Here is a 23,910-nt window from a genome sequence, read left to right as displayed (position 1 = left end):
TACAGCCACTGTGTGCATATTACAATCCATAATCTGCATGACATGAAATAATACAGCAACATGCAGCCAGCGAGTGGGAGGGTGAGTTTCAGTGGTGCCACTTTTCCCTTGACGACATTCGGCAGCTCTGTATAAGAAACAGTCAGACATCATGAAGGCATCCAGTCACCTTTTAAACTAACTTCAGCTGTACGGCAGCCAATGAAAAGGTTTGAAGGCATTTCAAAGCTCTTGTGTTCTTTAGTTAAAACCGACTGACTGGATGAAAGCTGCTGTACGATTCATTATTTATTTCACCCATTAAGTTCCCGTCCTAAACCACAAAGATGAGACACTGAGGATGGGACGCGGGCTTAAGGCTTCACGCCCCACACCGAAAAAAAAAAACATCTCACTTTTTACCCATCAGTCATTCATCAACCTCAACCAAATGTTTTCTCTCATCCTCGTACGGCACAGCCCTTCCAGCTGGTACCTCAAGCTGATTAAAACAAATGCCCTCCGGTCGTCGCCGTGGGGATGGAGAGAGACGGGGCTGCTTTTCTCACCTCTGAAGTGTCCTTTAAAGTACACAAAGGAAATATCTTTCCCCTTTTTCTTCCACTCGATGCGTGGGTTCTGGTCTTTCTCTGTGCGGAACATGCAGGACAGCACTGCCTCTAAAAATAAATAAATAAGAGAGAGTGTGACCAATGAGATATTTATTCCAGAGATGAAAGGATCAGTGGCATTTATTAACTGCTTGGTCTATTTATAGCTTAGCAGTTTATTCTGTCAGAGAGAATCTGATAGCAGCATGCTTCAAAAGGCTCCGACGTGAGACGAGACGGGTTTATTTCTTTCTTTCTGCCTCACCTGAGAACTCGCTCACCTCCACCTTGTGCCTGTTGGTCGACACGGTAACCGAGATGGAGGGCGAACCTGGTGGACGTGGAGAAGAAGAAGAAGAAGAGGAGGAGGAAGAGGGGAGGGAGAGTAGGAGATGGAAAAAAAAAAATTGAGGTGAGAGCAGTTCAGAATGCAATATCACTTGTCTTCCATTAGGGGGCAAGGTGAATTGGGTAAAGTGCTCCTCATTGCCCGCCAACTGCAAGAGGAGAATGCTTAATGTCTCTCTTTGGTGTCTGAGGGGAGAAGACGGCAGGCGTCTCGGTGCAGGAGAGGCCTGGAGGTAAAAGCGGGATTACTCCCTCCCCTGCTTTAATCCCACCGGGTTAAGGTGTATGTTTGTGAGCGCAGGTCAGGAGGATGTCGCGTCACCAGCGTCCCCTCCAGATTAACCTGATGTGCGGAGACCATTAACTACCGGCGGACGGTGTGCTCTCTATGTTTGTTTCTGCGTTTCACTGATACCCCCCCCCCCCCCCCGTGCATCCAAACAGGAAGAAGAAACAACGGCTTCTTCTCACGCGTGCTGATTGGTTTACGGGAGGCGGATTACCGTCTGATAGTCTGTCTGTTAAAACAGAGGTAAAGGTTTCCTGAGGGAGAGGCGGGGTGGAGTCCAGCAAACAGCAACAACAGACTCAGTGAGTGAAACTGCTCCAAAACTTCTTCAGTTCAGGAGAAGGAGATTTGCAGGCTGAAGGCCACGTATTTTTTAGATTACAGAATAAATGTTAAATGGGCCTCCGGGGTCTTCGCTCTGAGCACTAAGGGCTTCAAAAAAACTTCCAGCAAACTTAGAATTTGGCGTAATGAAGACATTACCTTCATATACTCTTGAAAGCTTGCTGCAGCGCACGCACACACACACACACACACACACACACACACACACACACACACACACACACACACACACACACACACACACACACACACACACACACGCACACACACACAGGTCCAGTCCAGCAGATGTTTCAGATACACACACACACACACACACACACACACACACACACACACACACACACACACACACACACACACACACACACACACACACACGCACGCACACACACTTTCCTGCCATTGTTCCTACAAATGGGACACAAATCTCTTCCTCATTGAAAAAACCAATGTTGTGAAATTACTGAGTTTCCTGTTTGTCCGGAGCTTCCTGTGTGGGGTCCATTGTTACTCGATGAATATGAGTTACGGAGGGTTTCCACCCGACGGGGAGAGGACCAAAGCGGGGCGAGCCGAAGACAAAGGACAGGAAATGTGGAACATGACAGGAAGTCGGACGAGTGTTCGGTTTGAATTCTTACTAAAGGTCTCGCCCGCTCTAACTCACATATCTACTATTTTTAAAGTGGCTTTGAAATAAACAGCAGCCTATACAATAATAATGTCATCTGCCAAATGTGGCGTGACGTTGAGTTTTCTAAAAGCCTTTTCCCGAAGTTGGAACAATTTACACCGGCGTCACTTGGTTAAACTTTGACCCCAGTGAATTAAAAGTGCACTCTCTCTCCTCCCCTTCGCTTTGCCTCGTGTTGACCCGCGGCGGCGTGAAAGGATTATCGTCGATGCTTCGGCTCGTGTACCTCGACACCCTCGGAAGGAGCGTCGCCTCGCTGAAGGATGAACGAAGACGAGGGTGGGAGATACAATGAGATTAAAAAAAAAAAAAGGGACGAGAATAAACGATCAAGGAGAGATGAGCGACCCTAAGAATAGAATACAAATGGAGAGGAGAGCGAGGCACAGAGGGGACCGGGCGGAGGTTGGTGGAGGGGGGGGGACCAGAGACCTGCAGAGGCATGAATAAAAGAGAGGGTGGGATTGAAGGCGAGGGAGATCCTCTCAGACAGTGGGACTGTGAATGGAAGGAGCTCTTGTCACATAGTGTGAGACCGGGCCCGCCGCTGTCTTGAAGGGTGTCTCTTTGAGAAAAAGGAAATGAAGCAATGCTGACAACATGCCTGCACCGAGTGCGCTTTTTTTTTTTTTTTTTTTCCCGTGTGACACGTACGCACACGCATCACAAAAAAAATGAGCAAAGAAGATGTGCATGCGAGGTCCCGCTGCCCCCGTGGTGCGCTTCGCCGCCGTGAACAGTCAGCTTCAATGGCCTCAATTAACTGCAAAGGGTCGAGGCAGACAATGAGCACACGGCCTGTTCGGATCATTTCACGACTGCATGGTGGCTAATGTTAACATAGCTCTCTGCAGCTTGTACAGCTGTCCGAGAAGTCAACACCACATGTAATACAAGTGGACCCGCCGGGGCCTCCAAGTTATTTCAGCGTCGTGTCCCTGCTGCTGCTCACGAGGGTCAATTTAAACAATACGACAAAGACCGAAGCCTCTGAATCTACGCAAACAATGAATGGGTGATAAGATCAGTGTTGTCCATGACCATGCAGCAAGCTCATGGGTTGATTAAACCAAAGAACACCTGGAAGCCACAAGAAGTTCACCAATAAGTTTAAGATCGGCTCGGTTGGTTTGGTTTGAGCTCCAGGTAGCGACACCCGAACCGGATCGGGAGCATCAATTGGTTGTTACAGAGGCAGACTCTGAAGTTGTGTGTCAGCAGTAAACGCTGATTCGCACCGACAAACAGCTCCCGTTATCAGCGGCCGAGCGGGAGTCGGGCCGGCGTTTGCATCCGGAAACAACTCAGGAAGCATCAATCATCAGGAGTCCAGCAACTAGACGTGCTGGAGCCGAGCAACTTTGGTCGCCCGAACGGCAGAATGGAGGCCTAATCCAGCCGTGGAGATCAAAAAGATCTTGATAACAAGTGTGTGAACCTGAGATATGGGTGTCAGAAAAACTGCCTATATAGGTCTTTTTAAGTTTTATTTGTGCATCAAAGCAGCAGGTCTCTGGTGGTGCTCTCCAATATAGCATCAGATACGGCCACTATGGTAATTAAAATGCTTCTGCTGTGGCTTTGAAGCACTGAAACATCTAAAAATAGCAGCAACACAGGCAAGCAAAACAACAAACACACAAAAACACACACACACACCTCGTGCACGGCTTTAACATCAACCAAACAGTGCGGCAGTTTAAACTCTCAGAGGGACAGCCACCCTCTCGCCTGAGCAAAAATAGAAGGATGGCACGCTCGCTCCTTGGCACGAAGCTTTCCTCTCATTACGTGGTCCGTACAGAGTGTTACAGAGACCGGCTGGGTGTTGCCAGGCCTGTGCCGAGGTCAAAAGCATGGCGCAGTAATAATTAAGGCACTTATTCAAATTAACAGGGAACAAATGAGAGAGGGAGGAAGATGGACCCACAGGAAATATCCTGTCTGGCTGTGTGATACAGATAACGTGAACGTGGACGGCACACACGTTTCAAGGCTGTTGGGGTACGCAGAAAAACAGGATGACGCCTGTGTGTGTGTGTGTGTGTGTGTGTGTGTGTGTGTGTGTGTGTGTGTGTGTGTGTGTGTGTGTGTGTGTGTCCTCCCTTCAAACAAAGGCTGTCTGTATGACTGTAACACTGTGAGCAACAGCTGTCTCAGTCAGACACAGCATGTGTGTGTGTGTGAGAGAGAGAGAGGGATGTTGCTTCAGTTGCCACACAGACCCACCCAAAACATTTCCTTTAGGATTTAAATATTTGTCTTTCGAAACAATACTATCCACAGTCGAGCCGAGGCGGGTTCGACGCCGCTCTGTTAAACGGTTGTCGTCCATCAGAGGATGAGTGATTTCTGTCAGATTGTTCCGCAGCGTGACTGGACAACACACACCTCTGTGAACCCGTGACCCGGCGGCCTGACAGGTGGCAAAATGTGGACAACTCAGAGTAAAAATGTGCGTCACTCACTCTCACTGTCTCATCGCATCCATCTAGCCCTGAAGTCCTAACAGCACTTACACGGCTGCCTCGTTTCCTGTCATGTCACACAGGTTGCCATGCAGGATAATCTGGGCGAGGAGTCGGAGGCTCTCTGGCTATTTAAAGATTCATTTCCACTTGTTTTGTCCCCAACCTTCCTGCCCTCGAAACACCCAAAAGCCAGTTGGAGGTTTTTGTGGTGGTAATCCAACCGCTGACCTCATACACAGACCTGCCACCACTTCTGCCAAAACCGGTGCCCACCCGCCACCGCCGTGCCACCCACGCCCTCGAGCTGGCAGCGGGCCACTACAACTTCAGGGCCAACTTGTAGGAGCCCAGCCTGGCTGCACGTCACGACGGCACACTCTCACAGCAGGGCTTTAACTGACCAGCAAAACAACAACTACAGGAATCCAAGAGATTCTTTGCACTTTTAAATTAAAAATAGAAAAATGTCATTAAAATGAGTAATACAACCACTAAAAACTCCACTATTGTGATTTAATAACTTGCTTTTTTGAAAATAAAAGAATTTCCCTACGTGACTTGTTTTACAATGAAGATTTCAAGTCCATAAAGCTTCAAATTGCCATTAACACCATAATAAATCAAAAATAAAAAGTGCAAGTTCAAACAGCTACACTGACGCCAGCGCTCCTGTAATCTATCCTGAGCTTGATCCTGAGGACAAAAGTAGAGAAACACAAGCACAAAGAGAAGGAGTTCTCCTGGATGAGTAGTTTCCGTGTTCCACTTACATTGCATCAGTAAAATAACAACAGGAAGATACAGAGACGTCCTCTCCATTATTATCCACAACTCTGGCTGAGTCTTGTCTTCCCTGGACGGAGCGAGGAGGCAGATCCCGAGCCTCGGTGTTCTTCTCACACTTGTTCACAACTCTCCAATAATTCATCCAGCTTCCAGGGAATAAACTGCTCTCCAGAGTGGGGGGGGGGAGCGACCGGACCGGCCCGGCGCGGAGCGGAACGGAACGGAGCGAAGCGGCAGGACGCGGAGCTGCTGGCAGGCGAGCGGATGAGCGGGACGCAACTCCGGCAACCGATCAGTGAAGTGAGGCTCGGTGTCCTGGCTGGGAAGTCTGGGAGGGAGCGGCGCGCCTCGGTGAGTCGCGAATGAACGTCCCTCTCGTGTTTGTAGTGCGGTTTCGGCGCTGGTGGAGATGGAGGTGGAGGGAGGGAGGTGGAGGGAGGTGGAGGGAGGGAGGGCGGGGTGAGCTTTCACACGAGCAGAGCGGCGGAGCGCCGAGAGCGCAGCGCCGTGTCCAAGACGCGCACTGCACTGCCAAGTGGCCACATAGCGGGACTCAACTGGGTATGGCAACAAGGTGTGGCACCCCTGATGCCTAAACCCGGCTGAGACCCGGTTTGGCCCAAAAGTTTTTCTGGACTTTGAGCACAAAGATCGATTTTGAAGCCACATGCACGTGCAGCTTTTCAGCTGATTTCTAGTGATTCAGCAAAGGATGAGCAAATAAAACGCGAATTCAGTTGTCAGGCAGCAAAAATATCCCTTTGACAATGGGATAATTTAACCACTTACCTTCACACAACAACAATATTCATTACAACTTATTAAGCCGTTAATTATAAGGAAGTGTTTTACTTACCTGAACGGAGACACACCAGCAACTCCAAACATGTTCTTGATTTTACTATATAATAGAGAAGTCAGTTAAACATTCAGTAACTACTGTTACAATATTTACCACCTTTAACCCTTTAAAATGAGACTTAAAGAAGAAATTGTAAAGAGCATTCCTCTATATTTAAAAATGAAGCAGAATTATCCAGAAGCAGCATCCTGCTCTTGTATAGTTATTTTCAATGTGATAGTTGCCTCTATGGTTGTGCAAAGAAATGTTGTATTTGATATTAAAATGTAACTTTTACTCAGCTGACCAGAACAGTTCATTAATTCTCCACAGGCCAACACTGTACTCAACACTTCTAGTTAAAACAACGACTGGCTGAGTGCACTGTTAACCCAGTGTTAGAGAAGCTCCTCCAGAAGCATTATAAATTCATTTCAAGGAATGCATTATTCCACAGTGTTTTAGTAGCTATTTAAATTTAATCGTGTTTGGGCAGAGGCGTCGTGGGTGCAGCACTTGTTCCTAAACATCTCTGAAGCGCTGCAGTGGCGAGGAATTCAGGGCACAGATTCAAACATCTCAACTGGTGCTGCGACCGGCTGGAAGTCGGAGGCATATGTCCTTGGGTGTGTCTCGCACATTGTCAGTGAGTATTGGGGTGGGGGTGGCGATGGTGGTGGTAGTGGGATGCTTGAGTGGGAGCAACAGCTGCGCAGGAACTTTTTGGCCCCCCGAGGCTTCACTCGATCCTCCGTCGTCTCCTGAGACTGATGGAGTTTTTACAGATTTGGTGACAGAAAGAAGCTTACCGTCACGGAGCGGCAGCCCGTAACGACACTCTAGATAATATCTGAATGTAAATGGGTTTTTGTTATGCTGTTGTTGAGTTTTTATGTTCATCCAAAGACACGTAAGGGGCTCAAATGACAAAAGGGGGATCAAAATGGGGGAAGGGAGATGGCTGAGAAGTCAGAGGGGAGACTGCTCAGTTTTCTTTAAGTCACTGGTGGCCATTAAACTTTAACAGCTGACTGTAAGCACCTGTACTGTGGGTTAGTAAGTGTACCATAACACCAACAGTTGGTATGCTTCATGAGAAGTTAAAGGAATAGCTTAACATCATGAGAAATCTAAAAGGGGTCCAGAACAGATAAAAAAATAAAATAAAAAATAAAAAAGAGTCCATTTTCACCATGAACTTATAAAGCTTCTATAAAAAGGTGTGTAATTACACTTTCAGCCTGAGATTCAGGGTTACAGTAATGATTATGCACCTCTGGCACAAACCAGAAGTGTTGTCTGATGTGTCAAAACGCCTGAAATCATGGGGGGAAAAATAAGTTAAAAAAAACCACAACAACAACAAAAAAAAACCATGCCTGTGGTTCGAATCCTGGGGCTTGCTCACACTTGCCAAACACACTGGGAGGATTGAGAGCCACCTGTTTGATGAGTGATAGACACAACAGCTGCACTGCTGCCCGACCTTCAGCCAACACACACACACACACACACACACACACTCCGCTTGTGTTGTTAAGCATAACTGCTGACCGTTTCCATCTCTCACTTCTACACACACTCTCCTCCGGGACTGTTTCCATCACACTGAGAAGGATGCCCACGTTCGGCGTGACGGCGAGGTCGTGTGTTTCCTACCGTTCGCGCTGATTTCCATAAGAAAAGAGATAAGTGGGAGTGATTCGTCACGTCTTCTTTGCATATTTATTGAACAAACGATACAATCAGAGACATGTCAGAGTGTGTATGCGTGCGTGGAAGGTTACACAGAGGTGGTTACTAGCTGGTCGGAGGCGGAGCTGAGTCAGGAGAAGGAGGAGGAGGAGGAGGAGGAGGTGGAGTAGCTTCTTCGTCTCTCGGCACATCCACCTGTGCAAAAAACAACAACCAATAAAGGCAGATGTGTAAACAGAAGAAGGACCAACGGAGATGGATTTATTTATAAGACCGTCACATCCCCTTTTTATTCTATTTTCTGTAGACGCGATCTAAAAATATCTTTGTGCTCATCTTTAAAGGAGATTGAGGAGAGCATGATCCTCCCCACGGGGGGAAAAGTTGGGAGCTTCTGTTTGCAGTGTGGGAGGCAGAGTTTGGAGCGCCAGCTGGAGGCAGATGGGGGGACGTACCTCCCTCCCATCCGCCTGCAGCCGGCGCTCACAACGCAGCCGCCCACGCCTCCTTGCTTTTATAAACCGATTTCTGCTGGCACACAAAAACAACACTCCTCTAACTTTCACACATAATGAGAGCACGGCCCTTCAAAATACAATCTTCATCATGAAAAGTTGATGTTCTGCTGGGACGCAGAATTTCAAAGTGTTCCTGTTGGTTTGGACACTTGGACCTACTCCCAAAAATTGCAGATGCAAAGTGAAACGAATCAGCGCCAAAGATTCTTTAACAAGACGGTTTCATTAACTCCATTAAAACAAACCATCTCTGTTGATATTCAACAGTATCTTCATCCAGCTGGATCGTGCTGCAGAAATGTTCCCACTGTTCCAGATCTCAGTAATTACTTTAGATAACATGATCTCATCCTAACTGACTGAAATATTGATGAAAACCACTAAAATAGGAGCCAAGTTGTGAGAAATGTGAATTCTTTTAAGCTTCCACCTTGTTTGACTTTGGAAGGAAGCAGAAATAATCTGCATACATTTATGCAGAAAACCTTCCTATAGTTTGACTTATATTTATCCTTTATTTGCTCTAGAAGTCTCTTGAGACTTCAACAGATATATAAAAGAAAATACTAGTTTCTCACTTGTAAATAAGAGCTAACTTCAGCATCCGGGTCAGAATAAAATGTCAGCTGGCGGTTTCTCCACATGAAGGAGAGAAGAAGATGAAACAAGACAAGCCAGTGTGCTTTGAGCTTTATTAGAGAGTGAAAACTAAATGATGTGCGGCTGGCCGGAGTCGTAGAGGAGACCGTCTGGCTGTGCATTAGGCTTGTTTGCCTCCTTATGCTGCAGCGTAAACGTCCTTCAGAGAAAGTTGCAGGCGTGTTTGAGTTTACAGCTCTTCTGCTGATTAGTGGCAGTGACGTGGTGTTAAGAGGCGGGACGCAGAGGACAGGACGCGCGCGTCACATGGCCGCTCAACACGGCAAACGTTACCGTCAGGTGATAATATGGAAGAATGACCTCCAGCACCGTAAAGACGGATGCCCTGCCGCTCCCGCAGCAGCTCTGCATGCTAATCCTGTGCTTGTAAAAACTCCAGAAAGACGCGATCCAAATGTTCTCGTCTTTCAATGTCCGTCCAAGTCTGACGTCCGCGCGTTTGTCGTTAAATAAAGTGCCGTCTCAATTCCCCGAATAACCGAATCTCAGTGAAAATAAAATGTAGGCCACGGAGCACAGTATGTCATCAGTTGCCAAATCAAGTGTGCTTATTAATGAGTATATCTTTTTTATTCATTACGCAATCAGTGATGCACGGAGAATGCCAGAAAGGCTGCAGCAAACTATATTTCGCCTCGATGGCTCCATCCAAAATTAACTCGTAGCCTAGTTTGAATGTGCAGACTTGAAGCTTCTCCTTTAGTGCTCGAGTCAAACTTGGTTACAAATACGGAGCTTTAACTCCACATCAATCCGAAAGTCAAAGTGTACAGCGTCGAGAAAGAGAGCCTTGAACCTGGAGAGATTTAAAAATACTTTTTCCTTGCATCTCGAGTTAGTGTCTGTGTTTTTGATGCGGCGTTCACAAGGCAGCAGTTTGTCCTTCATAAGGAGGATGAGACCTGCTCTTTTCCTGGAGATTACAGTCCACGATGTGTCTCCTCTCTGTTTTTGCCAAAATAATAATGCAAAGCAATAAAAGTAGCCGTGTTAAATCCTAACCTCTGGCTACTTTGTGAAATCTGAAGTGACGGCTGCAGCCAGGGAGCCGGCTGGCCCGGCGTGAAGCGGCCAGTCAAATTTTGGACAAACATCCATCGTGTAGATCAGACCGGTGTCCCAAAACACAAACAGCCCTCTCTGAGCCGGCCTCGCTGCTTCAGCTTTGATGCCGCTACTGTTGGATGATCGTTTGAGGTGGAAGATGTTTGTAGTTTCTTACCAGTTTCTCTGCCCGCTGCCTCAGTTTCCTCCAGACTGTGTGGTGAGCCTGCAGAGAGGAAGAAGGAGGAGGAGGAGGAGGAGGAGGAGGAGGAGGAGGAGGAGGAGGGGAGGAAACGTGACTTGCAGGCACATGCAGACACCAATAAAGTGTCTATTTATACCATATACAATCTGTGGAATTACGCAAGACAAACGTTGATATCAAAAGGACATATTAAATGTCACATTCAGCAATGTTTTTATGCCTCGGAAAGTTATTTTATTAAGAACCGTGGGGGGGAAAAAATCACATGCTGACTTAGAGCAAAACAAAGAACTGAAACCTGCAATTACCGAAAATGAACGCAGATATGAAATCAATATTACGTCTTTAAAAGGTGAAAATGTTCTGCCTCTAAACGTGGATTTATAACACAGGTTAACTGAGGTCCTTGAAAATAAACCCACCACTTAAAAACATAAAAAAGTACATTTAAAGTGAGTTACAATTATTGTACTTTCAATGACGATCAAGAATGCAAAATAAAAACGATCTGATTCTGTGCAAACCTCCAGAAGACGCCTGAAAACAAAGGATCATTTCAGTGTATTCGAGCGCTGTTACAAACACGGAGGTCCGTACCTGCAGCTGCAGCGGCAGCGAGAGGCCCTGCGCTCGGCGGCGGAGGCCCCAGGATCCCCGTCCCAGACCGTGGAGGGCCGTCACCTCGTACTGGGAGCACAAGCCTGTCCGGGCCACCAGGGGGCCGCCGCTCAGCAGCACGTGGTCACCGCATCTACAAACAAGCAAACGCTCACGTCACACAGAAAGAAATGTGGCACGAAACTGAAACAACACCAGGAACGAAGGGTTTACGGTGAGACCGTGCACGTGAAGTCACCTGTAGAGCATCACTGTGCCTTTGGGGCTTTGTGATGCTTTCTGTTCCACCTCTTCCTGTTTACACCTGGGGGAGACAGAGAGGTCCGTTTGAGTAAAGGTGAAAGAAGACCGAGATGAAGGAGGAAGCGTCGGCTGCTCGTCTACCTGCTGTGAGAGAAGAGCTCCAGCGCCACCGAGGGCACCACTTCTAACGGCTCCCAGGCCAAGTCCTGATGGATCAGCTGCTGGGCCCCTCGGGTCAGAGAGCGCAGCGACTCCTGCGGAGACGAACGCAAATGTTGGTTCACAACCAACTCACAGAGGAGGAGTTCTGTAAAAGCTCTGAATCACTTCCGCGCCGCAACTGCTGCACACCCTGACCTCCGTCTGGAAACACGGCTGACGGAAACGGACGTACTTCAACTTTATTTCTGAGCACTTGAAGGTAGACGGGTTTTGAACACTCACCTCAGAGGGAGTCCACGAGTCCAGCTGAGAGTCGAGCGCCACATCGCAGCAGAAAGCTCCTGAAATAACTGCAGAGGAATCCATCAAATAAAATCAGCAGCTGAAATCTAAAAACCGACGACAAAAAACTACAAAGAATTCAGTTTTATTCGTCTCAACTTAAAAGTCATGTCCATTTTCACTGAAATAAAATCCAGGCTGGATCTGAGTCCGACACACAGAAGGAGCTCTTCATCACCTGGTACTTCAGGTGTGCTGAGCAGCTCCATGCTGTAGTCATCCTTGAACGCCGTCTCCAGCACCTGACCCAGCAGGGCTGCACAGGAGCGCCAGTACGCCTGCGAGGGGGACAGGAGGACAGTAAACACCTCGAGACGTCCACCGATCTTGACTTCCCGTTGCACAAAAGGACACGCGTCGTACCTGGTTGACGGCTGTCGGGTTGTCGTCTTTAAACGTGAGCAGAGTGAGGGAGCAGGAGCGGGTCAGCGGCTGGTGCAGAGGCCACAGTTCCCCGTCCACCAGCGCCAGAGCCGAGTTTGTCACGTGATGCTCCGTCAGATCTGAGGGGAGACACGGGGGACACGGGAGACCTTCAGCTCGAGGGGACAATTCAGGCTCGTTTACACGCACGGATTCAGACGGCGGTTTCACGTACGCCTGGCACAGCTCAGCGGAGTGGACATCCCTTTGTTCATGATGAGCAGCGTGCCGTCCAGCCCCGGGCCGTGCACGGACACCTCTATCTTCTCCACGCGGGGGTACAGAGCTCTCTGCCGGGTCTGCTCTCTGGAGAAGACGGCGTTGCGCTGGCCGCGCACCTCGGCGGGCGACGGACGCGGAGCGGCCGCGGTGGACGCCAAGCCTGCGGGAGGACGGAGACGATGAAAGGTATCAACGCTTTGGTGTTCACTAAAGCACAACGACGGGTGGAGCCATCTAGTGGCGGAGGAGGAGATCTTCAGCTGCAGCTTCTTGAAAGGCCCGAAGAAGAAAACGCATTATCTTCTAAAGTTAAGGAGTGGGATCGGAGAGGGACACTGTTGCAGCAGCGTGCAGCTGGTGACCTTCCTCCTGCAGCTGGTGACCTTCCTCCTGCAGCTGGTGACCTTCCTCCTGCAGCTGGTGATGACTCCTCAATATTTCAGAATGATCCCAGACGGCGTGTAACACCTCCTTCCTGCAGGAGATGCATGTTTGACAAGTAATGTGCTCTTCATCGAGGTCGCTCACGTGTCAGACTTCTTGGTTTTCTGTTGTTTGAGCATAAAAAGCTGCTTAAACATGGAGATATGTTTTTATAAACGTTGTGAGAGAAGAAAGAAAAACAACCTCACAACACCAGGAATCTCTTTATGTCTGAACTTTTACTTCTTCAGTGGAGATTCACACCAAAGAAAACAAAGATGTGTTCAACACTTTCTTTAAAGTCCACCAGTGTTACGTGAAAAGGTAGTTTTTATAGTGTGTGTGCAGCAGAAAGTCTAAAACTGGGGTTGGGGCTCTTTTCAGGGAAACTGGTGAGTTGCATTATGGGAAATGTAGTCTTTTTTTGGGGGGGGGGCTTACGTCATGATTTTACCTTTTAATTCCCTGCTGTCACCACGGTCACAGTAACAATAGCAATCACGTGCAAGATAAATAGATCACTAGATCAATAGATATCGATAATCCCTCAGAGGGACGTTTTTATTTCCGTTATTACCACCTTACTAGCATCTGTGCTAATGCTAACAAGGTTTACGTTTTCTAACGGATACTTACGACGCTGGAAAACTTGACACACGTTCCTGGTCGCCATGGTGACGGACATTTCAACAGCTTACATACAAACAAAAATAAATAAATAACTGAATTCGTAAAGAAACGAAAAGAAGAAGATAAAGTAGATAAACGTTTATTGCAAACGTCCGAGCTTGAAGGACGCCATATGCCTTGTTTGGTGTGCAACGTCGATTCAGGTCCGGAGTGAAACAACACGTCACCGGACAGCAGCACCGCAACTGCCGTTCCGGCTCGTGGCAGCAGGTGTCGCTGTTGTTGCAGGTTGTAACGAGGCACGGTTCAAAAGAAGCCACGCAATAATGAATGCACTCTTTGTCTAAATACATCATCGGCACGAACGTTTCCTCAGTTCATTTCTGAATGACCTCAGTCTTTTTATTTTATTTTATTTTATTATAAGTGTTGAAAGACTGCTGCTCCTGTGCTCACGATCAAGTTATGAACTTGGATCTGAAGTCTGGCGTCCCCAATTGCATCCTCTAATGGACTCTAATGGCACTGAGAATGTGACGAATGCTTGTTGGATGTTTCAGGACCAGAATCAGCAGTTAAGTGTTGGCACTAATGGTGGCGGCAGTAGGGGAGGAGGGTGAGGGTGGACGGGGGACGGGGGGGGGGACGGGGGACGGTCACAAGACCACAACATCATAAATCATCTCCACGCCGGCACAAGACAGTGCCAGATTACTGCTAAGTGGCAAAGCTGAAAGGCCATTTTCACAATGAAGTGCAAATCTTATGACCTCTGGGGGTTGAAGTAAAAAAAAAAAAAAAAAGAGGGAGGACTTCAAAGATGTTCAAGACACACACACAAAAAAAAGAGAGCAAGAAAAAGATATTACAGCTTCTTTCCTGGGAAATCGACACAAAAATGACGACGCAACAATAAATAACAGGACACTTGTGCATAAAGATTTATTTTTTTTGTTGAAAATAAGTGTTTCTGACATTGAACCACTAACATATCTGATGTGACTTAAGATAGATGAACTACACACTGACACTGATGTTCACGTCATACGATGTAACAAGGCCTTCGTATCGTCTGTAAGGTGAAAAGACAAAGTATCCGCAGAGTTCGATGATTGATCGTCTGATTTATCGATACCGTCTCTTTGGGTGAGATTGATTGTACTCGATGTCAGTGTGACCGTACGGCACACGTCATCCACAGTATGTCAACATTTGGGATCTTCTGCGTGAATTTCCCCAAAAAGGTGCAGTTTCCTTTGTTGTTGTTGTTGTTTTTTTTTTAAGACATTCGTTCATCTTTTAATTCATTCATTCGTAGTTTAGGCGGGCCGGCTGTGAAATGAACTTCCGGTGTACGACTCCTTCACAGTGGTGTCACTCATCTGCTTCAGATACTCGGTGATTGGTCTTTCACTGCCACAAGAAAAAAAACAAAAAAACAAAACGTCCCAAAAGTGCAAAATAAAATAAAAATAAAAGACAAACACAAGCGGACTAATAAAACTGCTGAGCACGCTGCCATCTCCGCTCGGACATATGGCTGCTTTCCCAAAAGCATTGAGCACTACGATCCTCTTCGTGGATGGCTTTTGAGATGTTTTTTTGGCACCATGCTGCCTTTGGGAAACCCGGGAAAATTCTCTCCTGAATGATCAGCAGGACGGTGATGGATGTGGGAGGTCAAGTGTTGTTGTTTTGTTTTAATGTTTCTTTCAAGGGAAAATCCACTCTGAATGCTGACATTTAATTCCCCCTTAACCTGCTTTGTCTGCTTCAGTTAGTGATTTCCTACATTTCCCAGAATGCCTCTCGACCCAGAGCACAGGCCTTAACTGCTAGATTTGCAGAGAGCAGGTAGAAAAAGTGATAACCAGAGTGGATTTTTCCTTTGAATGCCTCCGTCCACGCTGATTTCTACTCCCCTCCCATCCATCACCGCTCCGTCGCACCGATCAGCTGCTACTGGATGCTACAGGCGGGGCAGCAGGCCTCCCTCCGGTCCGGCAGAGGGCAGAAGTCCATCTGCCTGACGATCTCGGCGAACAGCTCGTCCACCATGGTCTTGCTCTTGGCCGACGTCTCCATGAAGGGGCAGCCCCAGTCCTCGGCCAGCGCCTGGCCCTCGCCGGGGGACACCTCCCTCTCCTCCTCCAGGTCCACCTTGTTACCCACCAGCACCACCGGCACCTGCTGGTACCTTCAAAATAAGAGAGAGAAGTGACATGAGAGGCTTCATCTGGAATGTGCAGCATGTCTCTCCGGCTGGGTGTGTTTTGTTACAGACTTGTAGATCTCTCCCTGGAGAAAGAGGGAGGGAGGGAGGGAGGGAGGGACTCAGTGTGTGTGTGTGTGTGTGTGTGTGTGTGTGCATTGTTGGCCTACATACTACATTTTTGTAGATGCTTATACAATAGGGGGTTTTGAACAATACACAAAGGAGTGAGAGGAGTGAAATAAACACTGAGCTCCAGCTCCCCAGGAGGCTCCCATCACTCCCCAGGAGGCTCCCATCACTCCCCAGGAGGCTCCCATCACTCCCCAGGAGGCTCCCATCACTCCCCGGATGTCTAATGCCGGTCGGATGTCCCATTAGGAAACTCATCAAAAAAAAAAAAGGTCACTTTTTCTCTGTTGTGAGCGCGGTGATGCTCTATTTATTCCTCGGTACATGATACGTGCCACGCGAGCTGCACGTTTAACGGCATCCAATCCTCGTTGTCAAACCGTCTGCGCTCCACTTTGTTTCCATCGAGCACTGAGCACGTCTTAAAGGATCAAAAGCTTCCTCCCCTCGGCGTCCTCCTCCCCTCCCTCCTCCCCTCCCAGCCGTCTATACGGGGGAAACCAGGCTGGGGAGAGTAATGGAATAAGTTATTGAATAATTGAATAAAGCTAATGTGCTGCTCTCACGTGGCGGAGGACATGAACGTTCGCCTCGAACCTTGGAAACAATATTGAGCTTTGGCTGCATCTGTTGTCTGATACAGTACAAACTCCTGAAATATCATGCGGACACCTGTAACTTCATAATTACCTCCATAAAGCTTCACTTTACTCAAATCATCACAGAATTGGTTGAAGGTCAAATTCCTGCTGGCGAGGATCGGGGGCTTCAAATCAGCAGTTCTCACACCAACAGGTGACGTCGCGGAGATTCGCCACCTGCCGGCAACTTCACTGTATTGCTTCACTCTCACTCATCATCTAAAGAGGAAGACGGTTTCCTCAGGAGTTGGTGGAGACCAAAAACTGAGCAAAAAGGCGAGAGATTAGAATCTGTTTGCATCGTGATCCCGGTTCCATCACAAACTGTTTATACTTGTATATCAAACTGTTGTGAATCTGTATCACAAAATATTTTATTCCAGTTGACGCCCTTCATGTTTTCTCTGATTAAATAACTACAGATTGTCAATTACAGCGGGTATATATTCTCACAATAGGTAATGGCACAGGCCACCTAATAGCCTCGAACATCAGTCATCTCTAAGTGCTTTCCCAGCTCGGCTTATTGATCTGCTGGTGCTATTGAGAAATAGGCTCTTATCTACAAATTGGTGGCCTGCTGCCACACCGCTCAGCTGGAGAGAAGAGCTGAGGCGTGGAAAAGAGCCGGCAAACGTCTCACTGAGCAAAAGAGGGGCTGGAGAGCTGGAGGAAATGAGCGCAGAGCGGGTGGAGGAACGAGCGCGGAGCGGGTGGAGGACACTCACGGATCGTTTAAGCATCCTTGAGCAAGACGACGACGCTCCACAACTTTTTTGGGGGGAGCTATTCGCCGGCTGCGCTTGACCTTTGCCTCCACGCACCCCTCGACCTCCGACCCCGAGAGAGAAAAAGTGCAATTTGGTGGAAAATGTTTGGCCACGCTCGGCCTACACACCATTTAAGACTGTCAAGCAGGGAAAGTCACTCAGAGAGGCTCAAATGCCAAACGCTTCCCTGCAGCTTGACATTTTCCCCCCACAGCCGCCGCGCTGCGCAACACACACACACACACACACACACACACACACACACACACACACACACACACACACACACACACACACACACACACACACACACACACACACACACACACACAGCAGCTGACCTCAGCAGGACAAGCATCTCGCATGGCCTGTGTGTTTGGAAAGCTGCAGTCTAGGAGGTGTGAAGTGTGAACAAGGAGAGCACCATGGAGACAAATGCGATCTGACAGCCTTGCAGGAGAAACTATATATAACTACAAAGACACAGGGAGAGCCAGCTTCTCTCGGGTGGGGTTGGGAGTTTGCATAGAGACCGTTTGTTGCAGCATCAAACTACCGCTCTCCTCCTCGCCACATGACAGGAAACTAAGACCGCTCGACACCGCATGAGGAAAAGTTGGCCAACAGGCGTCTATACGCTAATATCTTGTATTAGTGAAGATATGTCAGTCAGGGTTTGGGGGTTAAACACCAGAATGCATCAACCGGCTAACCAGCAACAGTCGTCATGGTAGCAATGAGGGATTTTACGTAATACTACTAGTTTATACTTCACAGGCCATAAAAAAAAACAACCTAAAACCTAAAATACTCACATTGTTAGTTGCATCCTGGTTACGTGTTCAGCCTGAAGTGTTTTAACTGTGTATCAGTATCAGAGCAGCAGAAAACAACAAGGACTGGCAGTTCGTTCCTGGTGCAGCAGAAGAGCTGGAAGACATCTATTATGGGGATTATCGGCACAGCTGCAACGTGTCGCTGTATGAATATGCTGATTTTTGTTTTCAAAATGCAGCGGGAGAAAAGCCATGTTGGGTTTATGGAACCGACAGCAGCAGGTGGCTGATAGATGAAGACATTTACCAAAAGAAAAGAAAAAAAACTGCATTTATTTGTAAAATAATGCTGTAAAAAAAAAAAAAAAAAACTTTTAGGATGACTCAAAGAATGTGAAAGAGCAGCTGCAGAGTATTTCTGTGCCTCAATCTGTTAAAAGTGCAGCGTCCTTTTAACGCACATGGAAACCTGAACACCTTCAACTTGTAACACAAAAACGACTGGCTGCCATTTACCTCCGCAGGGTGTTATTACAACGGTTGGGAAACAGGCAAACACAAAACCACCCACACAATCACTGTTTATTACTCACAAAAACAAAAACATGGCCTCTACATTTTCCATTTCGCCTCGCGGAGGTGCAACAGACTTATTAGCGCTACCTGCTGTGCTGAACAGCTCCAGTGACTCTCCCTTACCTGTTTTCACGAGCCTCACAGCACTGGCACACACACACACACACACACACACACACACACACACACACACACACACACACACACACACACACACACACACACACACACACACACACACAAATTACAAAGCAACAGTCAGCCATCTCCGACATGAAGCCCTCCAACCCTGCAGCCGCCTCTTTGCTCTCCGCATCTGCTGTTAATTACCAGCTGGAGCAGCTCCGCCGTGTGACAGCCAGCCTAACGCATGTATCTGCTTGTACAACTGGACAGCAAAATCACACAACCTATAGCGCCCACGCTGCCGTTGACTCCCGAAGGGTGTTCCTGCTGCAGAACAAAGCTTCGGTGGCTAATGTTTCCGTAGCGCCTACAAGAAGAAAAGCAAGGAAACCAAATAAGAAACCTCAAACATTCCTGTGATGAACGGAGGAGGCCTGCACAGCAGATGGAGGAGGTCTTTAGAGTGTATTTTTTTTATGATGAAACCCCCTAAGCTTCATTTCCATCTTTAATGGTGCAGCCCAGCTCCTCAAGATAAGCTCCTTTTCTTTCCTCCAGATGCAGAGACATTAGGAGGAGTGGGGAGCTCACAGACGAGCACTCATGAGTTCCATTATTCCTGGTGCTCTGTGCACTTCAGCGACAACAACAATAACAGGAAACCAAAGAGGGAAATGAAGATTTATGTTCATTTATGAAAAAGAAAAAGAAAACAAGCCTCAATGTGAGTGTGAAGAAAAGCGAATGTCATTGAAACGTGACGCTGCAGCTGGAGGTGGTGACTCCAACCTCAGAGGCTCCCAGCGTCCTCTGGATGGGACTCCAGTCTGGCCTCACCTTGATTCGTCATGTCATGTTTTTGTTTGCTCGAGTCGGCCCTCTGTAATAAAGATTTTCAGGTACCTGGTAATGCGGCTGCCAACATCTGTCTTTTGCTGAACTCTTTGCTGCTGAAAAATCGGACGCAAGTAAACACGGCTTTGCTTTAAACCACGACGGGTACGTTTGTGTAAACGAGGCAGAAATGTGTTTTCCTGATATCCGGGAGCTGTTTGAAAGCTACGAGTCCTGAACGTGATAAATGGTGGAAACACTTAAGGAGGCAAAGTGCAGTAAATATGTTAAGTAAATATGTTCCAGCACTTTACCGGTGGCTCTTCCTAGCAAATATTTTAAAGCGAGCTGGCTGCTTTAACAGCTCCCTCCTCTTCCTCTTCCTCCTCCTCCTCCTCCTCTTCCTGATGGCCAAACACTAAAAGCCTGAGGTCAACAAGTTGCTCTGTACCGACACCAAAGTGCCCCCTGGGATACGTAGTTTTGGTCTCCCCACCCTCCTCCCCACCCTCCTCCCCACTCAGCGGTGCGTGATGCTCACCTCCTGCTATTAGACACAGCATCAGTGCAGCGTGAAAACGCCGCTCGAGTGCTTTGAACGTCCTTCCTGACACGACTATAAACCTTCACACGCGAGCCAGCAGATGATCAGATTGCTGAGGAGGACTACACCCAGATGTTGTTTTCCCAGATAGCGACTTTTATTTGGCTGTTCTGCGAGGTGTGTTCAGGGGCCGCAGTATGTCTGAGATGCTGCACAAATACACAGTTATGCACATGTATGATGAAAAGCAGCTTCACGTCGAGCGTCCTCTTGTCTAACTCCGGTGCTTCCAGCTTTCCTGCTTCATGCAGATGTGGATTGTGTCATCGTGAGGCTTCACCAACCAACACACTAATAGACAGGATCTCACTTCTCGCCCCTACTTCCCACACTGAGAGCCCTGCATTAGCGTTCTGGTTTATATGACTCCCCTAATGGAGGCCTGATGTCTTCTTGGCTTCCAACCCAACACAATCCCATTAAGTTCTGGTGAGTGGGCACATACTATATCTCCGTGTGGTGCTTGTTGCTGCTGCTGCTGCTGGCTCAGCAAGAAGTTTGGGAGGAGGGAGGCGGCTCTCCCGAAGGCCGCTAACAGAGACTCGGAGCTGACTGTACTACTTGTTTCATCGAATGATGATTCTTACTATGCTTGAATAAACTCCCTAAATAAATCCTAAGTTCAGTGAACACCGTACACGATGCAGATTTTAGTCTGGAGGGCAGAATTACTGGATTTTTATCTGCAATCCTGAAATAAAGCTCTCGTGCATATAAGTGGATTTAGTGTCGCTGAAGTCGAACTATATTCTCGCCCCGGTATCACAGCAAAGAAATAAAGACCCGGGTCCGCTACAGCCAAATGTGAGCTGGCCACGCTTTGAGCTGTCTGATGCTGCCAAAACCACCTGTCACATGATCCCGTGTCACCAGACGTGTGTGTGTGTGTGTGTGTGTGTGTGTGTGTGTGTGTGTGTGTGTGTGTGTGTGTGTGTGTGTGTGTCACGTCTCAGATTGACTCGTCCTTCCTCTCCGTGACGCCGCGTGTACGAGCATCTCACTTCTCTGCAGCTTTGCACGTACAGTAACAATCCCCTCGCTTCAAAACCACAGCGGTGTGAAATAAAAGTATGAAATATTTATGGGTATCCACTTGAGGAAAGCAGTGGGGGGGGGGGAGTGGGGTGCAGCCAACATCCGTCATTATATTATTCATTTCAAAGGAGTTCCCTCATGCGTTCGCCCCCTGCTGTGCACCGTCAGCCGTGACGCTCTCCTCCTCCTCCTGCTCGGCCGTGACGTCCGAGAGCCACGGGAGCACTCGGTTCGCTCCGGGATGCAGCTGAAAAGCACTGCGCCAAACTATGCAGGTCAAATCAGACATTATTAGAACATGAGAGGCAGGTAGGTAAACAAAAATGCCGTGGCTTTGTTGTGTCACGGTGCACACACAAAGATTACTGCACGAGTCAGAGCTCATGGCGAGTGTGTTACTTGGCAGAAAAGCAAATCAACATCTGTGTCTAAAATGTCAAAGTATTGCTTTGTTATTCACAGAAATAGTTGGAGGTTTTAGTCATTAGGCCGCCAGAGGATCCCAAACGAACCGCTAACACCTTCAGTTACAACTGAACAAATCAAACCAGTCGTCCTTTGGCCTTCGTCAGTCATGTGACTTCATCACATTTGTCCCGTTAGTGTCCTGACATGGCACCGAACCTCCTGGACGTCCTGTTTTTCTGAAGCTCCGGCCTCACAGAGAGCCGCTGGGTCGCCACACGAATTAAAGGGGCCAAAAATACCAGTATGTCACCAGCAAAAGGAAAGATCACAGCTTTTCTTCCAGGCTCTCCCTGCCTCCCTCCCTCCCTCCCTGCCTCCCTGCCTCCTTCCCTCCCTGCCTCCCTCCCTCCCTGCCTCTCTTCCAGCCGTGAGATGAGCTCAGTGGATTTGTTGAGTAATGGACGGAGCGGATCAAAGCCATCCAGAGCCAGTCATGTGTGAGACACAGAGAATATCAAAACCGAGGGAGAGTTCAGCGGGTTGATGGATGACAGGTGAGCCACAGCTGGGCTCTTATGAGGAACATATGAGCGGGCTGCAGCCTCTCACCAAGCACTGGGGGAGAGGAAGAGGAAGAGGAAGAGGAGGGAGATGGGAGGATGGCAGTTCGGGATAATTACTGGGCCTTAGTGTAAAACAACAAAAATAAATCCTCCATTTCTCTTCGTGCTCTTAAAGTGGGGTTCAGTGATCTCAGGGGCTCCTGAAAGTTGAACGCTCTTATTTCACCATATTTTTAATTATAGGGTGTTTAGGAATAATTCTTTATGAACGTTTCCTCCTCATCAACACGTCCAACTTGTGGGGTCCACACCGGCCCTGCTGTGACTATTTCAGGGGCCTAATAACCTATTGTCTATTGCATCATTTAGACAACAAAGCCGGTTGAGATAATGAAGTCGGTGTCTCACCTTTTGACCCTGATGATCTGGTCTCTCATGGGCTTGATGTCCTGAAAACTTTGCTGGTTGACCAGACTGTAGACCAGGATGAAGCCTTGGCCGTTCCTGATGTAAAGGTCCCTCATGGAGGCGAACTGCTCGGTGCCGGCCGTGTCCAGGATCTCCAGCACCGACGGAGAGGAGTCCACCTCGATCTCCTTCCTGTAGAAATCTTCAATGGTCGGGTCGTACTTCTCTATAAATGTCCCGGTGACAAACTGGACCGTGAGCGCGGACTTCCCCACCCCGCCGCTGCCGAGCACCACCACCTTATACTCCCGCATAGTAGCGCTCCTGTGGAGTTAAATCCGGCATGCAGAGGAGAAAGTCTTCAGCGGCGGAGAAAACAAACGCATCCCCGTGCACAGGAGCCTGGACTCAGACTACAGGCATGACACAGCCTCCGGAAAACCAAACGCTCTTGCAGTAATAGGCGGACGGACGGAGATGATGCTGGAGCATTTAGCCCTTTGAGATGCACAGCCACAGCCTCTACTGAAATGTCCCCACGCTATCTTGAAGGGACACCATTCCCGAGGCATCCATAATGCAATAAGGCGTCGGTGTGGTAAAAATAAGATTGGCTATTAATAGAACCGACGGGACGGCACATCTTTTTATATGCCCGACAAAACACAAGGCTAACACTACATTTCTCTGCACGGTGGGATGCAGGAGAGTTTAAAGGCAAAGAGCCCGTTTAGCCCCGAGAAGACAGCAGCGCTGCGAGTCCACGCCTCTGGAGTCGGTGCATCCACCGCGTCTTACTATTTCCTGGAAGATATGGAGGGTGATTTGTGCCACGGGGCAGCAGGGGCACGCGGATAGGCGTGATTGTAGGGAGGACCACAACTGCCAAAAATAATAAATCAACAAATCAACGACTCACTGAATTAATTATGATGTCATTAAGTGCACTAGAAGCAATCTTATAAATACATGCAGGCGATAATTAGGCTAATTGATCAAATGTGACACATTTATTTGTCTGTTTTGCCTTTGTATTTATTCCCCTGTCTATTTACTTTCACATTTAAGTTTCTATTTGATTTATTAATGCATTGACTTTAAATATATGTATTTCTGTATTATTTTCCCTTTGCATCCCCTCTATTTATGTACCCAAACTTTATTTAGTTTAATTATTTATAAACTATATTGTTAAAAAAATGTTTAACACACATTTGATGCAAAAGTAAATAGTCCTGGCTGACTATTATTTTCAGCTAACTGACGTCCTCAG

General features: G+C 47.9%; 3 protein-coding genes across 9 annotated transcripts in view; all 3 read right to left on the bottom strand.

Moving 5' to 3' along the window:
* jam2a (junctional adhesion molecule 2a) overlaps nt 1-7,978 on the bottom strand; it is a 14,711-nt gene extending 6,733 nt beyond the window's left edge. For 3 of the 7 annotated variants that reach the window (XM_069722121.1, XM_069722122.1, XM_069722124.1), the window contains exons 1-3: nt 5,511-5,654; nt 856-921; nt 549-659 (exon numbers count right to left, since the gene is read on the bottom strand). In XM_069722121.1, coding sequence (XP_069578222.1) covers nt 549-659; nt 856-921; nt 5,511-5,559 — 226 coding nt within the window. In that variant the 5' untranslated portion in view covers nt 5,560-5,654. Of the gene's footprint in view, nt 1-548; nt 660-855; nt 922-5,510; nt 6,162-6,382 lie in introns of those variants that run through there. The other 4 variants (XM_069722118.1, XM_069722119.1, XM_069722123.1 and 1 more) reach the window with 3 other exon arrangements.
* An 87-nt stretch (nt 7,979-8,065) lies between these two features.
* Nucleotides 8,066-13,765, bottom strand: mrpl39 (mitochondrial ribosomal protein L39). The gene is made up of 10 exons (XM_069722117.1): nt 13,559-13,765; nt 12,453-12,659; nt 12,218-12,357; nt 12,033-12,132; nt 11,795-11,862; nt 11,492-11,604; nt 11,346-11,411; nt 11,087-11,240; nt 10,463-10,510; nt 8,066-8,257 (listed from the first exon to the last, which is right to left on the bottom strand). Exons 1-10 carry the CDS (start codon nt 13,605-13,607, stop codon nt 8,168-8,170), a joined length of 1,035 nt encoding a protein of 344 aa, XP_069578218.1. The 5' UTR covers nt 13,608-13,765; the 3' UTR covers nt 8,066-8,167.
* Nucleotides 13,766-14,469: 704 nt separating this feature from the next.
* Nucleotides 14,470-23,432, bottom strand: LOC138634914 (ras-related protein Rap-2a-like). Its single transcript, XM_069722125.1, has 2 exons — nt 22,638-23,432; nt 14,470-15,749 (listed from the first exon to the last, which is right to left on the bottom strand). Exons 1-2 carry the CDS (start codon nt 22,949-22,951, stop codon nt 15,512-15,514), a joined length of 552 nt encoding a protein of 183 aa, XP_069578226.1. The 5' UTR covers nt 22,952-23,432; the 3' UTR covers nt 14,470-15,511.
* Between the last annotated feature and the right edge of the window lie 478 nt (nt 23,433-23,910).

This window comes from Brachyistius frenatus, unplaced genomic scaffold (genome assembly GCF_029030835.1).
Source record: "Brachyistius frenatus isolate BFR_SWC_R1_liver_20210118 unplaced genomic scaffold, ASM2903083v1 Contig_282, whole genome shotgun sequence".
Classification (NCBI taxonomy): Eukaryota; Metazoa; Chordata; class Actinopteri; family Embiotocidae; genus Brachyistius; species Brachyistius frenatus.
The sequence above is the reverse complement of the archived record's forward strand: the minus strand, read 5'-3'. Positions and strand labels throughout refer to the sequence as shown.